This window comes from Xenopus tropicalis, chromosome 9, assembly GCF_000004195.4.
Source record: "Xenopus tropicalis strain Nigerian chromosome 9, UCB_Xtro_10.0, whole genome shotgun sequence".
Taxonomy (NCBI): domain Eukaryota; kingdom Metazoa; phylum Chordata; class Amphibia; order Anura; family Pipidae; genus Xenopus; species Xenopus tropicalis.
The window spans coordinates 6,780,798-6,797,080 of NC_030685.2; the positions used below are offsets into that span (position 1 = coordinate 6,780,798).

The 16,283-nt window shown below is 40.9% G+C and overlaps 2 protein-coding genes across 2 annotated transcripts in view; both read right to left on the bottom strand.

The window, feature by feature from the left end:
• prf1 (perforin 1) overlaps nt 1–5,809 on the bottom strand; it is an 8,759-nt gene extending 2,950 nt beyond the window's left edge. The window contains exons 1-2 of the mRNA XM_031893760.1: nt 5,787–5,809; nt 1,536–2,096 (exon numbers count right to left, since the gene is read on the bottom strand). Coding sequence (XP_031749620.1) covers nt 1,536–2,096; nt 5,787–5,794 — 569 coding nt within the window. The 5' untranslated portion in view covers nt 5,795–5,809. The remainder of the gene's footprint in view (nt 1–1,535; nt 2,097–5,786) is intronic.
• Nucleotides 5,810–10,053: 4,244 nt separating this feature from the next.
• Nucleotides 10,054–15,911, bottom strand: LOC100489175 (perforin-1). Its single transcript, XM_002942042.5, has 4 exons — nt 15,672–15,911; nt 13,773–14,333; nt 13,014–13,389; nt 10,054–10,767 (listed from the first exon to the last, which is right to left on the bottom strand). The coding sequence occupies exons 2-4, from the start codon at nt 14,318–14,320 to the stop codon at nt 10,054–10,056; spliced, it is 1,638 nt and encodes a 545-aa protein (XP_002942088.4). The 5' UTR covers nt 14,321–14,333; nt 15,672–15,911.
• Between the last annotated feature and the right edge of the window lie 372 nt (nt 15,912–16,283).

Genomic DNA, 16,283 nt, shown 5'->3' on the forward strand with positions numbered 1-16,283 from the left:
CATAGTATGTGTGAATGTAATAGGGACCTTAGATTGTAAGCTCACTGGGGCAGGGACTGATGGGAATGTGATAGGGACCTTAGATTGTAAGCTCACTGGGGCAGGGGCTGATGGGAATGGGATAGGGACCTTAGATTGTAAGCTCACTGGGGCAGGGACTGATGGGAATTGGACCTTAGATTGTAAGCTGACTGGGGCAGGGACTGATGGGAATGGGATTGGGACCTTAGATTGTAAGCTCACTGGGGCAGGGACTGATGGGAATGGGATAGGGACCTAAGATTGTAAGCTCCTCTGGGGCAGGGACAGATGTGAATGATGAATAATCTCTATAAAGAGATTATAAAAAAAATATCATTTATAAAGCTATTGTTCATTAGTTTGCACCATCCACAACTATTCTTGAACTCAAACTGGGAAATTTCCTTTTCAAATACATTAAATGCAGTGAGAGACAGTAGGAGGCTTAGCCCCAGATACATTATATACAGTGTGGGGCACCCCAGATCCCCAAATACCCTTCTAAAAAGCAGGTTACCTGGAAAATATTTTTTACATTGTATAGATCGTTTTCCGTTCTAATAATGCTCCCATGTGGCACCTACTGGTAGATATGAGAATAGCACCCAAGCAGGACAATGCCAAGTTAGTTTTACGACTTGGAAAAATCAGGAGAAAACAATAGCTGTACTCATAGCAATACCATTGGGTAGTGCTGCCTCTTTTTGAAAGCTCAGGCACAAAATTATTATTTCATGAATAAAAAATTATATGTTAGAATGAGTTATTTGCAATTTACACAATGTAATTTAGTACAGGTATAGGACCCGTTATCCAGAATGCTCGGGACCAAGGGTATTCCGGAGAAGGGGTCTTTCCGTAATTTGGATCTCCATACCTTAAGTCTGCTAAAAAATCAATAAAACATTAATTAACCCCAATAGGATTGTTTTGCATCCAGTAAGGATTGATTATATCATAGTTGGGATCAAGTACAGGTACTGTTTTATTATTACAGAGAAAAGGGAATCATTTAACCATTAAATAAACCCAATAGGGCTGTTCTGCCCCAATAAGGGGTAATTATATCTTAGTTGGGATCAAGTACAGGTACTGTTTTATTATTACAGAGAAAAGGGAATCATTTAACCATTAAATAAACCCAATAGGGCTGTTCTGCCCCAATAAGGGGTAATTATATCTTAGTTGGGATCAAGTACAGGTACTGTTTTATTATTACAGAGAAAAGGGAATCATTTAACCATTAAATAAACCCAATAGGGCTGTTCTGCCCCCAATAAGGGGTAATTATATCTTAGTTGGGATCAAGTACAGGTACTGTTTTATTATTACAGAGAAAAAGGAAATCGGTTTTAAAATTCTGAATTATTTGATTAAAATGGAGTCTATGGGAGACAGGCTTTCCGTAATTCGGAGCTTTCTGGATAATGGGTTTCCGGATAAGGGGTCCGATACCTGTAATAGAACTACACCATAAAATGGTGACAGTATCCCTTAGGAGATCATATTTGTACCTGTAATATGAGCATTGAAGTTCGGTGCTGAGGAACTCGTATTTGTCAGTAATAGTTTTCGTCTCAGCGAATTCTGCCATTCTAGAGTGGGAACCTGCGCTTGCAACACTCACTTTATTGACGGGATCAGACACATCGAGCCCCGCTCTCCAGTCATTGGTAATAGAAGAGGTTTCTTGGTTGGCCAGTGATACCTTTGAATGGGAGATGCTGCCGGTGATTGATCTGGAACAGGAAGTCTCAGGTCTCCAGTCGACCATGGCTATTGGAATCTTCTCCAGGGCATTTTTACGATGGATATTTTTACATAATGTGCAGGTTTTGTTCTTCTTTTGATAGGTCTGCAGGTCCAGGAGGAAAGCACCGGTTCTCTTCATGGTCACGATGTCTAAACCTTCTCCCAGCAAGGTATGGCCAGGCACAAAAGGAGCCTTCCCACATTCTTTAGGTTTCCCAGGTTGGCATCCATATTTTAAAGGGTTTGGTGTCATGAGATTGGGAGAGGATAAGGGAATCACAAATAAAAGGAAAATGAATGGATGGAGCATTGTTGACGCTTGCCTGAGGAGAGACAACAAGTTAGTATGTTTTTCAGTTACACAGTGCACTGTTTATAGTCTTCATTCATGTTTCAACCCAACCATAAAGCTGTCCCCCTAGTTGCAGAAGTTGATGAAAAATGTAATTACACATGGAAACCAATTCACCAATGAGAATGCTACTTAAAACTCAATTATAGATGCAAATGAATTGACCAACTATGTCAGGCCCCTTGCTGGTACCTTACATATAGAGATAATGATGTCATTTTCCCGTCATTATATGACACAGGAATCAGACATGGGGATAAAGGGACAGACTTGTTCAGTGCTGGGAAACTGTGCTTAATGCTCCCAACTCCAATTGCAGGAACAGAGAACAGGGAGCCAGATTTATACAGATCAGCTGGGATTCTCATTGGAGGATTCTTTTGCATTTCAATGCTGCCAATGCGGGCCCTAGAGAGCTGGGAAAGTTTTATTGTGCAATATTGCTTTAAGAATACAACCCTGATGTTGCTGGACTATAGTTCCCAGCATGCTTCACCCTTCATTATATGTTACATTATTCTGGGATTTGTAGTCCAGCAACAGCTGAGTAACGTTTGGTTGAGCCGTGCTGTGCAGCAGGGTTTAGTTGCCCTTTAAGGATAAAGGTAAGAGAGATAGTAATAAGCATCAAAAGAGAAGGCAGATTCCCAGGAGAAATTACAGAAAGGAGGATCAGTTTATACAAGCAGCAGTAAGGTGGACCCAAAAAGAATTATGGGGTTGGACCAAACATTCTCGTAAATGGTGGGCAAACGTTATCTAAGGATCTATAAAGGGGAATTAAGAAAAAGGTCTATTGGGATTATATCTCACAAAGATTACAATGGGCTGTTGGGGAACATTCATGCAGAAAGAGAGGAAAGGTAGTAATGTTAGGGGAATAAGAAAAGAGGAGGGGTAGAATTAACAACTAAATTAAACAAATTGAAAAAAAAATTGGAATAGCCAACCTAGTGCAATATTTACATGATTCCAACACTTTGTAACAGAGTTGGAAGCCCCTTTTTTAAATAAGCCCCCACGGCTTCAGAGAACCCTAAAAATGAAAAAGACAATATAAGATGCTGTAGTACTGTAGGTTATGTTGGTTGAAGAAGCAGATCAAGGACGATATTTTAACCTAAATCTTTATTTTATCTGATTACAAAGCAGTAGTGGCTTTGGTCAAGCACCCTTTTGACACCCAACATTTAGCCAGACACCCCCCTAGCTCATAACCTAGGTTAAAGCTCTATGGAGACAACAATGTATAAACCATTAAGTTATAGTTTGAATTATATCTAAGCCCTCAAATAAGTGTTCACCCCCAAATGTCACTCTATGACCTTCTGATTGAGAAAATAGGCATCCTTCCCAAATCTATCTCCTAACTTGTATTAGACTGGGCTCTGCCAGCCAAGACTCTGGGGCCCCCAAATAAAGGGGTGGGCCAACTGTTTGAGAACCACTGGAACAGACATTTATTCATAGAGACATTTTAATACAAGATGTCCCGACATTTTGTACTATTATCCCCTACTACTTTGTCTATAATAGGAAAGGAAAGCCATTTGAGATCTAGCAGTATATATAATAGACAGAGAGGAGCACACCCTTCACAAGTCCAAATGCCCCGGGTGCAGGTTAAGTATAAAGATGTAAAGAAAGCGTACCGCACACACAGGGGCTTAATGCAAAAAGAAAAAGTGTTTATTGAAAAAAATCCAACATTTCGAGCATGGGCGGTGCTCTTCCTCAGAGACAAAGTTGGTTCCCCCTGAACCCCTGAAGAAGAGCACCATCCACGCTTGAAATGTCGGATTTTTTTTCTTTATATATATATATATACAGTATCTATCCTAGGCCCACTCCCCACCAGGGACTTTGGGCACTCTACCCCCACCCCCGATAGAGGCGGCAAGTAAGAGGAATGTGGTGCAGGGGGTGGAGGTAAGAGGAGGTGTAGATTGGTGGTTTCACTAGTGGAGATGTTGGCAACTGGGCTGGAAGCTCTGGTGGGCCCAGGACCCCCCAGTACAGAGTATTCCTACAAATAAGAAGGTGTAGGCTGGACTTATACAACAAACATCCCTTAAGCAAAGATTTCTAAATAGGCTACTACTCGCTCTTACCAGCTGAACCCTATTACACAAAGCAAAGTGACTGCACCTTTCATTAGTGTGGAATGAGCACCATCTGCTGTTTTACATAAGGAGAATGAAAATGTATCATTTATTAATCTCATAAAATAACCATTAAGTAAACAAATACATATCGTTGTATAGAAAAACAGCTGAAAAAGCACCAGTATGAATGTAGCAAACTCATTTACCATCCACATAGGGTAAACTGATATAAAAAGGGAGATGAAGATGAAGGTGCTACTTACTAGTTCATGTGTTCTCTAAATATATATTATCTAAATGGCAGCTCTATAGTTTGTCAGTAAGATTATGTGATTATGTGAATTCCTTAAATCTGAAACCAGTTGGATTATGGATATGCTATAGGACAATCTGCTCCCAAATCTTTATCCTGGCACTTTTCAGTTTTTCCTACACTTTTATATGCACCAACCTCAAAAGTCAACATCCTTTGCCTGTCCCTTATACACTCCGTGGGTCCTTCTCCTTCCTTCATCCCTACTCCTTGAATGGTCAACCTTCCTCTATCCTCCCTACTCCCTAGGTTTTCAGCCTTCCTCCATCCTCCCTACTCCCTGGGTTTTCAGCCTTCCTCCATCCTCCCTACTCCCTGTGTTTTCAGCCTTCCTCCATCCTCCCTACTCCCTGGGTTTTCAGCCTTCCTCCATCCTCCCTACTCCCTGTGTTTTCAGCCTCCCTCCATCCTCCCTACTCCCTGTGTTTTCAGCCTCCCTCCACCCTCCCTACTCCATGGGTTTTCAGCCTCCCTCCATCCTCCCTACTCCCTGGGTTTTCAGCCTCCCTCCATCCTCCCTACTCCCTGGGTTTTTAGCCTCCCTCCATCCTCTCTACTCCCTGGGTTTTCAGCCTTCCTCTATCCTGACCTACTCCATGGGTTTTCAGCCTTCCTCCATCCTCCCTACTCCATGGGTTTTCAGCCTTCCTCCATCCTCCCTACTCCATTGGTTTTCTGCCTTCCTCCATCCTCCCTACTCCATGGGTTTTTAGCCTCCCTCCATCCTCTCTACTCCCTGGGTTTTCAGCCTTCCTCTATCCTGACCTACTCCATGGGTTTTCAGCCTTCCTCCATCCTCCCTACTCCATTGGTTTTCAGCCTTCCTCCATCCTCCCTACTCCATTGGTTCTCAGCCTTCCTCCATCCTCCCTACTCCATGGGTTTTCAGCCTTCCTCCATCCTCCCTACTCCATTGGTTTTCAGCCTCCCTCCATGCTTTCCATTCCCTAGTTCATGGGTTTTCAGCCCTCCTCCGTTTTCTCTACTCCATGGATTGTCAGCCTTCCTTCATCCTCCCTACTCCATCCCTGGATTCCATTCATTTTATGTATGTATGTATGTATAACTTACACTCTATGTATTATCTTTTTCCTATCTTTGGCAAGAAACTGCACCAGGGTATTGGTGGCCCTGCTAAAGCTGAACTACTTATTGCAGCTAAAACCTCACATTCAATTAAGAAATGGGGCTGATCTACAAACCTATATGCTAAATTGCCCCAATGCACCCGTGCTGTACTTACCCTTCCATTCCGATGAGGTGGGTTCAGTAACAGGTAGAGGTAATGAGGCTGGGGCATGGGTTGCACTATATGTATGGGAGCTGCAGAGGAGGGGCTGGCAAAGCTAAAAGCTTAGTACCTCAGATGAGGGAGTGACTGCAGTCTCCAAGTTTAACAAAATGATCCAGTTTCACTATATATTGCACATTATTAGAGTGGGTGTCAGCAGTGAGTATCCTCAGAATATATGTTTTATATATTTCCATTTCAGTGACTCAAGTATGAACCTGCTTATGTAGAATTTACTGCACAGTTGGGCTTACAAACAAGTTTTTATTTCATGACACCTTTCAGAGCATTCATGGCACAGCGGGCAAGGTGGGCAATGGGCTGGCAGGCTTTCTGCAAATCCTCCGCCATTTTGCAAGTTACTGACCAACGGCATGCTGGGAACTATACAAAGGGGTGCATGCGCATAGTCTAATCCTATTGATAAATAATTGAATATTTGAAATGAAACTTGCACATACAAAGTGCCAGCATGAAAGCTTACCTGGCCAATAGAATGGCTCTGAGGGACTGTAGAAAAATATTTCTTTACAAAACGCAAATTTGTTTATATTTCTACATTATGCCCAACACACCAAATATGTGTCGCGGGCGGGTTCGGGTTGAGCTCTTCCGCTCACCCTCTCCGCCCGCGACCTAGAGAGCTGGGGAAGTTTTATTGTGCAATATTGCTTTAAGAATACAACCCTGATGTTGCTGGACTACAGCTCCCAGCATGCCTCACCCTTCATTATATGTTACATTATTCTGGGATTTGTAGTCCAGCAACAGCTGAGTAACGTTTGGTTGAGCCGTGCTGTGCAGCAGGGTTTATATCCCCTTTAAAGACACTATGGGAATGAAAAGTTCAATTCGAGTCCAATCTAGTGAGGATCACAAACATGAAACATAGGCAACATGGTTTTTAACCTAATTTTGTAGCCTCCTCCATGTGTTTACTGTAAGTCAGTGGTTTGATGATAAGCGATGTTCCAAAAGTTGCCAGTTTAGTAGCAAATTCACAAGTGATGCATCTGGTGACACTTCTGTCGCTGCCTAGAGCTTCCTTCACAGCCATAGAAAAACCATCTGAAATATAAATGTGTTATGTGCTGTGTAAAAACCAGTATTTCATAAGCCTGCACTGCGGTTTTCTAATGGGACAGGTCTTGAGGGTGAGTGAGAAGGTGGAGACTGGTTCCATGGCAGAAGATATTGCCCAACCAGGACACAAAGATACAAACAAAAAAGTGTCATTCTGAAAGGGAAACTACACCTCTGAACACTGCAGGTCTTAATAAGAATATTTTATATAAAGCCCATATGATATAAAGCATCCCATATGTAAAACACTGCTTTATCTAAAATAACCATCTTTATAAAAATATAGTTTCCTATTAGTATGTGCCCTTAGATAATCCTAAATAGAAAATTGCCATTTTAAAGGAACACTAAACCCTGCTGCACAGCGTGGCTCAACCAAACATTACTCAGCTGTTGCTGGACTACAAATCTAAAGCTCAAACTACAAATATAAAGCTCCCATGCTGGGAGCTGTAGTCCAGCAACATCAGGGCTGTATTCTTAAAGCAATATTGCACAATAAAACTTTCCCAGCTCTCTAGGGCCCGCATTGGCAGCATTGAAATGCAAAAGAATCCTCCAATGAGAATCCCAGCTGATCTGTATAAATCTGGCTCCCTGTTCTCTGTTCCTGCAATTGGAGTTGGGAGCATTAAAGGGGCACTAAACCCAACCGTAAAGCTGCCCCACTGCGCCCCCTAGTTCTCTACTGAAGTTGATGAAAAACTTAATTACACACCAATAAGAATCTACTGACTGAAAACTTCATTAAAGATGCAAGAGAAGTGACCAATGAGAATGCTGATTCCCAGCACTGTGTCAGGCCCCTTGCTGGTACCTTACATATAGAGATAATGATGTCATTTTCCCGTCATTATATGGCACAGGAATCAGACATGGGGATAAAGGGACAGACTTGTTCAGTGCTGGGAAACTGTGCTTAATGCTCCCAACTCCAATTGCAGGAACAGAGAACAGGGAGCCAGATTTATACAGATCAGCTGGGATTCTCATTGGAGGATTCTTTTGCATTTCAATGCTGCCAATGCGGGCCCTAGAAAGCTGGGAAAGTTTTATTGTGCAATATTGCTTTAAGAATACAATCCTGATGTTGCTGGACTACAGCTCCCAGCATGCCTCACCCTTCATTATATGTTACGTTATTTGTAGTCCAGCAACAGCTGAGTAACGTTTGGTTGAGCCGCGCTGTGCGGCAGGGTTTAGTGTCCCTATAAACAACTAAACACATCTATAAATATTCTAGGGTCTGTATATTTAAACAAACAAAACATATTTATAGGCACAGACTGAAAATACACCGCAGTAAAGAGACTTATTCTCAGTAACTCCTGCTGTGGGCACACAAACAAGATAAAAACCATAAGTTTCTACACAAATTCTGTTCTACAAAGCCACAGCCGATGCTCTTGTGTTACAGGAAGCCGAGGTTTATGAAGGTAAAAATAAAAGAGAGGCTCGACCCAAATACCGACGGACTCATTTGCCCACAGAGGAGTAAGCGTGCCCCTATTTCCAGCGATCAAACAGAACGTTTAATGTGGGGCCTAGAGAGCTGGGAAAGTTTTATTGTGCAATATTGCTTTAAGAATACAACCCTGATGTTGCTGGACTACAGCTCCCAGCATGCCTCACCCTTCATTATATGTTACATTATTCTGGGATTTGTAGTCCAGCAACAGCTGAGTAACGTTTGGTTGAGCCGCGCTGTGCAGCAGGGTTTACATCCCCTTTACAACACCAGCCTTAGTCCAACTTTAACTCCTTTCTATCCAAATCTAAGGAATATCGTAGAAGTTGCACAAAATTATTTGAAATAATAACATTACAAAAAAAATCTAATTTGTCAAGGTATTTAATGAATCAAACAGCATCACTAGTTGCAGATGATAGATAGATAGATAGATAGATAGATAGATGGATAGATGATAGACAGATAGATAGATAGATAGATAGATAGATAGATAGATACATAGATACATAGATAGATAGATAGAAAAATGTCTCTAAGTGGGTAACAGTACAAATACAGTGTAAGAAAAAGCAGAGTGTATTATTTCTTATAGAGAAGCTTCTTACAAGTTACTCACACAGACATTCATTTACAAAACTATTGCAATTCATTAAAGCTTTTAACATATCATAACAATAAAGATACTGTGGGTAACAGAATACAAACAGTGTACGAAAAAGCAGGGTGTATTATGTTTTATAGCAGGGATCCCCAAGCTTTTTTAATCGCGAGCCCACTAGGATGTAAAAAGTGTCGGTGAGCCACACAAACATGAGAAAGTTCTTTGGGGATGCTAGATAAGGGCAGTGATTGGCTATTTGGTAGCCCCATGTGGGCTGCTGGCTCTGATTGGAGTAAAACTGTGTCTTTCTGCTTCCAAAACTTGCCTCCAAGTCAGAAATTAAAAAAATGGGCACCGATTTGAGGCCAACGGGAGCAACATCAAAGGGGGTGATGAAGAACATGTTGCTCACGAGCTATTGGTTGGGGATCCCTGTCTGACAGAGAAGGTTCTTGTTAGGGTTCCTGACCGCAAACTGTAAATGTAGAAATCCGTGGGAGCCCTCCTGCCAGGACAAAGACGTATACAGGAACAAGGATGACACAACCACAATGGAAGTTCAAACTTGTTCAGTTTATTCTTACGTGATCATAGCTTTTATACCCCTTGTGTACGTGCAGATACAAAGGAATCATTATAAAAAAAAATAGAGTAGAACCTCATTAGCTTCAGAGATGGCCTTCAAGGATGGCTAATGTGGGACAGGAATTTTAAGGAGGACACAAGGAGTAGAAGATGCGTCAGTGCATAGATAAGATTAAGTTTTTTTTCAAGGCTTATATTTAGTAAGGTGCAAGCTGTGCAAGGGTACTATTTGGGAAAAACAACTATTATGGGATGTTCAAGCCTTGCTGGTTGCTGTTACAAAATGGAGATACATTTCTAAAATGGAGTATGATATGCTAAGCATCAAAGTGTATCAAAGTTATCAAATACATTCATATATGAATATTTGATTATATCAATATGAAAATATAGGATTTTATATCAAACCTCACAGTTCTTACAAGTTACTCCCACTCATTAGGTGGATTAAAGACAGATGTTACCCAACAAGAAATACATTAGGTTGGAACTGGTCTGTAGTCTTGACAGAAGCTGCCCTGAAGGTGAGTGGCACAAGTGACAGTAAGACGATAGGATAAACTTCCATAATTGCACCGACAGGTTTTTGGGGTGATTCCTGACATCAAGGGCTCGGAACACTTGCCAAGTAAGTTATCAGGTAATCCAAAGTCTTCATCCCACACCTCTATGGTGAACTTTTTCACGGCAGTGAGCTCCACCATACCGATTTTATAAGTGTCCTTCCAGACGGGATTATCATTGTTCCACACGGTTCTTGTCCTCTGTTCTTGGCCATCAAACTTGAATACCACATAGGCATCCGATTTCCCAAAATAATCACCATACAGACCAGTTGCCTTTTCAACATATAGTGTGAGATGGGCCAGGCCTTTGTTGGTTGGGCAGCACTCTGAGTTGGAATATTTCGTTGCTTGGCAGTCACAGGAACAGTCCCCATTATGGCTTGGGTGAGAATTTCCTGGACAGGAACATTTCATATGTAAAGCCCTCTCTCTTATATACTCACTCACAGCCGCTCTGAGATTATCCTTCTGGGGACCATTGAGTTTCACCAAGTTGTGAATTGGACTCAGGGCAAATTTAACCAGATCTGGAATAGTTTTGAGACTCTCCACCCAAGCGGAAAATGCTTCCGGAGTCCCTCCACTTTTCTCATCAAACAGATTGAATGTAGCTTTACCGCCTTTTATCTGTTGAATAAAAATGTGTGGTATGTTTTAACTTTTTATGAAAGCCACTTTGATTCAATATATTTACCAACTATATAAATGCACATAAACAAAACATCTGAGGCTGTATATATCAATCTTTATAAATATATAATATTGTAGAAACCTAATTTCACGTATTGCACTTCTTGAGGGACACTAAACCCAACCGTAAAGCTGTTCCACTGCGCCCCCTAGTTCTCTATAGAAGCTGATAAAAAACGTAATTACACATGGAAACCAATTCACCAATGAGAATTCTACTGACCCAAAACTTCATTATAGATGCAAGAGAAGTGACCAATGAGAATGCTGATTCCCAGCACTGTGTCAGGCCCCTTGCTGGTACCTTACATATAGAGATAATGATGTCATTTTCCCGTCATTATATGGCACAGGAATCAGACATGGGGATAAAGGGACAGACTTGTTCAGTGCTGGGAAACTGTGCTTAATGCTCCCAACTCCAATTGCAGGAACAGAGAACAGGGAGCCAGATTTATACAGATCAGCTGGGATTCTCATTGGAGGATTCTTTTGCATATTAATGCAGGCACTGGCTCTAGAGAGCTGGGAAAAGTTTTATTAAACAATGCAAAAAACTCTAAAACCCACATTACATTAAATGACAACACAGGAACCAGTGCAGGCTGCAGATTATGATTCTTATTATTAATCAGCTTCTATGGCAGATATTACCTGACGTGCTGTTTTGATAATTGCCTACGTTCCCTAAGCTCCGCCTCCCAACAGCAGCCTAGAGCAAACTGAGCATGTGCAAGCCCTAAATCTACAAAAGATGGTCTAACAGTAAGTAAGTAACAAGATGGCGGCCCCCTCTAGACAACTTTGAAAGCATAAATCATTACTTTAATTAGGCTTCTCAACCTCTGGGCTTGTGCAGTTAGTTCAGAATCTTTATATTTATGTTCAGTATACAAAATACAGCATATCTAATGATTTTCAATTCTAGACTTTAGTTCTCCTTTAAATAAAAGAAAAACCAAAAGTCCATTTATGATATACAGGTATGGGACTTGTTATCCAGAATGCTCGGGATCCAGGGCTTTCCGAATAAGGGATCTTTCTGTAATTTGTATCTCCAAACCTTAAGTCTACTAAAAAAATCCGATAAGCATCATTTAAAACCAATGGGATTGTTTTGCCTCCAATAAGGATTAATTATATCTTAGTTGGGATCAAGTACAGGTACTGTTTTATTATTACAGAGAAAAGGGAATCATTTAACCATGAAATAAACCCAATAGGGCTGTTCTGCCCCCAATAAGGGGTAATTATATCTTAGTTGGGATCAAGTACAGGTTCTGTTTTATTATTACAGAGAAAAGGGAATCATTTAACCATTAAATAAACCCAATAGGGCTGTTCTGCCCCAATAAGGGGTAATTATATCTTAGTTGGGATCAAGTACAGGTACTGTTTTATTATTGCAGAGAAAAGGGAATCATTTAACCATGAAATAAACCCAATAGGGCTGTTCTGCCCCCAATAAGGGGTAATTATATCTTAGTTGGGATCAAGTACAGGTACTGTTTTATTATTACAGAGAAAAGGGAATCATTTAACCATTAAATAAACCCAATAGGACTGTTCTGCCCCAATAAGGGGTAATTATATCTTAGTTGGGATCAAGTACAGGTACTGGTTTATTATTACAGAGAAAAGGGAATCATTTAACCATTAAATAAACCCAATAGGACTGTTCTGCCCCAATAAGGGGTAATTATATCTTAGTTGGGATCAAGTACAGGTACTGTTTTATTATTACAGAGAAAAGGGAATCATTTAACCATGAAATAAACCCAATAGGGCTGTTCTGCCCCAATAAGGGGTAATTATATCTTAGTTGGGATCAAGTACAGGTACTGTTTTATTATTACAGAGAAAAGGGAATCATTTAACCATGAAATAAACCCAATAGGGCTGTTCTGCCCCAATAAGGGGTAATTATATCTTAGTTGGGATCAAGTACAGGTACTGTTTTATTATTACAGAGAAAAGGGAATCATTTAACCATGAAATAAACCCAATAGGGCTGTTCTGCCCCAATAAGGGGTAATTATATCTTAGTTGGGATCAAGTAAAGGTACTGTTTTATTATTACAGAGAAAAAATAAATCATTTTTAAAAATTAGAATTATTTTCTTATAATGGAGTCTATGGAAGATGGCCTATAAATGCTTTCAGTGCAAATAACCAAGCCTTACCTCATACGTTCGTTCATTAAATGATGTATGGAAATCACTTCCTTGGTTTATATTATTTGCCTTTTCCTTGCAAAATTTATTTGACAAACCGCGACCGATATCTGCCGCTTCGATATTCACAGAGCCCGCTATTTCCAACTCCAGACAATCTTTGACTTCACTCATTTTCAGGGAATTCATAGCCACTTGGCAGGTCCGCACAGCAGTGATCTCCTTAATTCGTCCCCCTACATGGGCTTCGGTGACGTAATGGGTTCCGTATGTGGATATGAAACTCCTGTACTTCTGCTTGGTGTTTTTGTTATACAAGTTTGGGAGCTGTCTTAAGTCCTTAGCAAAGTAAGAGCTCAGCGGCGCATCTGGAGAAAGACGGAAACTGAGAGAGAACAATAAAAAAAAAAAAATTATCAATTAATTTAAAACAGGACGGACTTGTTCAGTGCTGGGAAACTGTGCTTAATGCTCCCAACTCCAATTGCAGGAACAGAGAACAGGGAGCCAGATTTATACAGATCAGCTGGGATTCTCATTGGAGGATTCTTTTGCATTTCAATGCTGCCAATGCGGGCCCTAGAGAGCTGGGAAAGTTTTATTGTGCAATATTGCTTTAAGAATACAGCCCTGATGTTGCTGGACTACAGCTCCCAGCATGCCTCACCCTTCATTATGTGTTACATTATTCTGGGATTTGTAGTCCAGCAACAGCTGAGTAACGTTTGGTTGAGCCGTTCTGTGCCCTTTAGGAAATAATATTAGTACCTGTAAACTGAGCATTCAAGCTCGCTGCTGAGGAATTCATATCTGTCTATTACGGATTTCGTCTCTGCAAATTTTGTCATTCTAGAGTGGGAGCCACCAATTGCTGTGCTTATTTTGAAGACTTCAACTGACACGTTGAGGTCATGTTTCCAATCATTGGAAATGCGTTTAGTTTCTTCCTTGGCCATTTCTACTTTTGAATGGGAGACGCTGCCGGAGATTGATTTGGAACATGACGAGTCGAGTTGCCAGTCGATCATGCCTACTGGAATTTTCTCCAGGGCATTTTGATGATGAACGTTCTTACATAATGTGCATGTTTTGTTGCTGTTCTCATAGATCTGCATGTTGAGGAGAAAAGAACGGGTTCTGCTCATGGTCACAATGTCTAAGCCTCCTCCCAGCAAGGTATGGCCAGGCACAAAAGAAGCCTTCTCACATTGTTCAGGTTTCCCAAGTTGGCATCCATATTTTAAAGGGTTTGGTGTCATGGGAGAGTGAGAGGACAGAGGAACCACAAATAGCAGGAAAATGAATGGATGGAGCATTCTTGAGACTTGCCTGAGGAGACACAACATATTTGCATGTTTTTGCAGTTAAACAATGTACTCTTAAAGCGGTACTTTTTATTTCTATGTGATACTGTTACACAGCAAATAATTCCCTCTGCCATTTAACATTTTATTCTTGAACCAACAAATGTATTTGTAGCTGTAATATTGGTGTGTAGGCGCCATCTCAGTGCATTGTGCCTGAGTCTGAGCTTTCAGCCAGCGCTACACATTAGAACTGCTTTCAGCTAACCTATTGTTTCTCCTACTCCCATGTAACTGGAGGAGTCCCAAGCCGGACTTGGATTTCTTACTATTGAGTGCTATTCTGATACATACTGGGAGCTGCTATCTTGCTCCCTTCCCATTGTTCTGCTGATCGGCTGCTGGGGGTGAGGGGGGGGGGGATATCACTCCAACTTGCAGCGCAGCAGTAAAGTGTGCCTGAGTCTGAGCTTTCAGCCAGCGCTACACATTAGAACTGCTTTCAGCTAACCTATTGTTTCTCCTACTCCCATTTAACTGGAGGAGTCCCAAGCCGGACTTGGATTTCTTACTATTGAGTGCTATTCTGATACCTACTGGGAGCTGCTATCTTTCTCCCTTCCATTTGTTCTGTTGATCGGCTGCTGGGGGTGAGGGGATATCACTCCAACTTGCAGCGCAGCAGTAAAGTGTGCCTGAGTCTGAGCTTTCAGAAGGAGCCAGCGCTACACATTAGAACTGCTTTCAGCTAACCTATTGTTTCTCCTACTCCCATTTAACTGGAGGAGTCCCAAGCCGGACTTGGATTTCTTACTATTGAGTGCTATTCTGATACCTACTGGGAGCTGCTATCTTGCTCCCTTCCATTTGTTCTGCTGATCGGCTGCTGGGGGTGAGGGGGGGGGATATCACTCCAACTTGCAGCGCAGCAGTAAAGTGTAACTGAAGTTTATCAGAGCAAACTCACTTAGTGAAGCATCACCCAGAGAACTAACAAAATTCGAAACAGTATGTGCACTACCCTTCCCAGTAAGACACAACATAGCAACCCTATATATATATATATATATATATATATATTAATAGAAGAAAAATATAAAATACTACCCACGTATACCAAGGCATGGGAACGAGACCTAAATATAATTTTAACGGAAGAAGATTGGAAACACATCTTCAAAACTATAGCCAAATGCTCAGTGAGAAGCAGATTCCAGGAGTCCTCCTATAAATTAATATCTAGATGGTATAGAACCCCAGTAATACTATATAAGATGGGATTAATGCCAAATGATATATGCTGGAGATGCAACCAATCCACAGGAACCTTAGAACACTTATGGTTAACATGTACAAAACTTACCTTATTTTGGAAACTAGTGAAAGGTGTGTGTGAAGAAATCATAGGAAGCCAGATAGATATAAATGCCCCAGCGATACTTCTATTTCACCGATACAAACCTGTAGACTCGACCAAAAAGGAATTAGCATTAACGTTACTTATGACAGCTAAATCCACAATACTGGCGAACCAGCAATATCCCTACAAAGGACCAATGGTTCAAAGTAACCAATGAACTATACCTAATGGAGGAAATGACAGCATCAATCAAGGACAAATACTATGATTACTTGGCAGCCTGGCTACCATGGCGAGAATATATCCATAAACAGGTACCATCAGAGAACGGATAAACAAAAGGGGTACGAAAGTCACATACAGCAATACCTAGACATAACAAAGATAGCACAAGAAGATCAAACTAAAGAACTAACACACAACTACCGAATCTACAAGTTATTGCTAATATGTATAAAAACTGCAAGGTTTACTTAAAATGATGTAAAGTATGGTTTACGGGTATTAATAGAAAATACATGTATAGGATGAACAATCACTGTACAAAATGTGCCTTTCTATGACGATATTACCTAAATAAAGCCTTGAATAGACAAAAAAAAAATCGTTTGTGTT

Bases quoted from the DNA above. Each gene is read 5' to 3' on its own strand.
- LOC100489175 (XM_002942042.5), bottom strand. From the start codon at position 14,320: ATGCTCCATCCATTCATTTTCCTGCTATTTGTGGTTCCTCTGTCCTCT. The intron at 13,390-13,772 runs GTACTAATATTA...GTTCTCTCTCAG, and splicing joins CTTGAATGCTCAGTTTACAG to TTTCCGTCTTTCTCCAGATG. The intron at 10,768-13,013 runs GTAAGGCTTGGT...TTTATTCAACAG, and splicing joins TTAATGAACGAACGTATGAG to ATAAAAGGCGGTAAAGCTAC.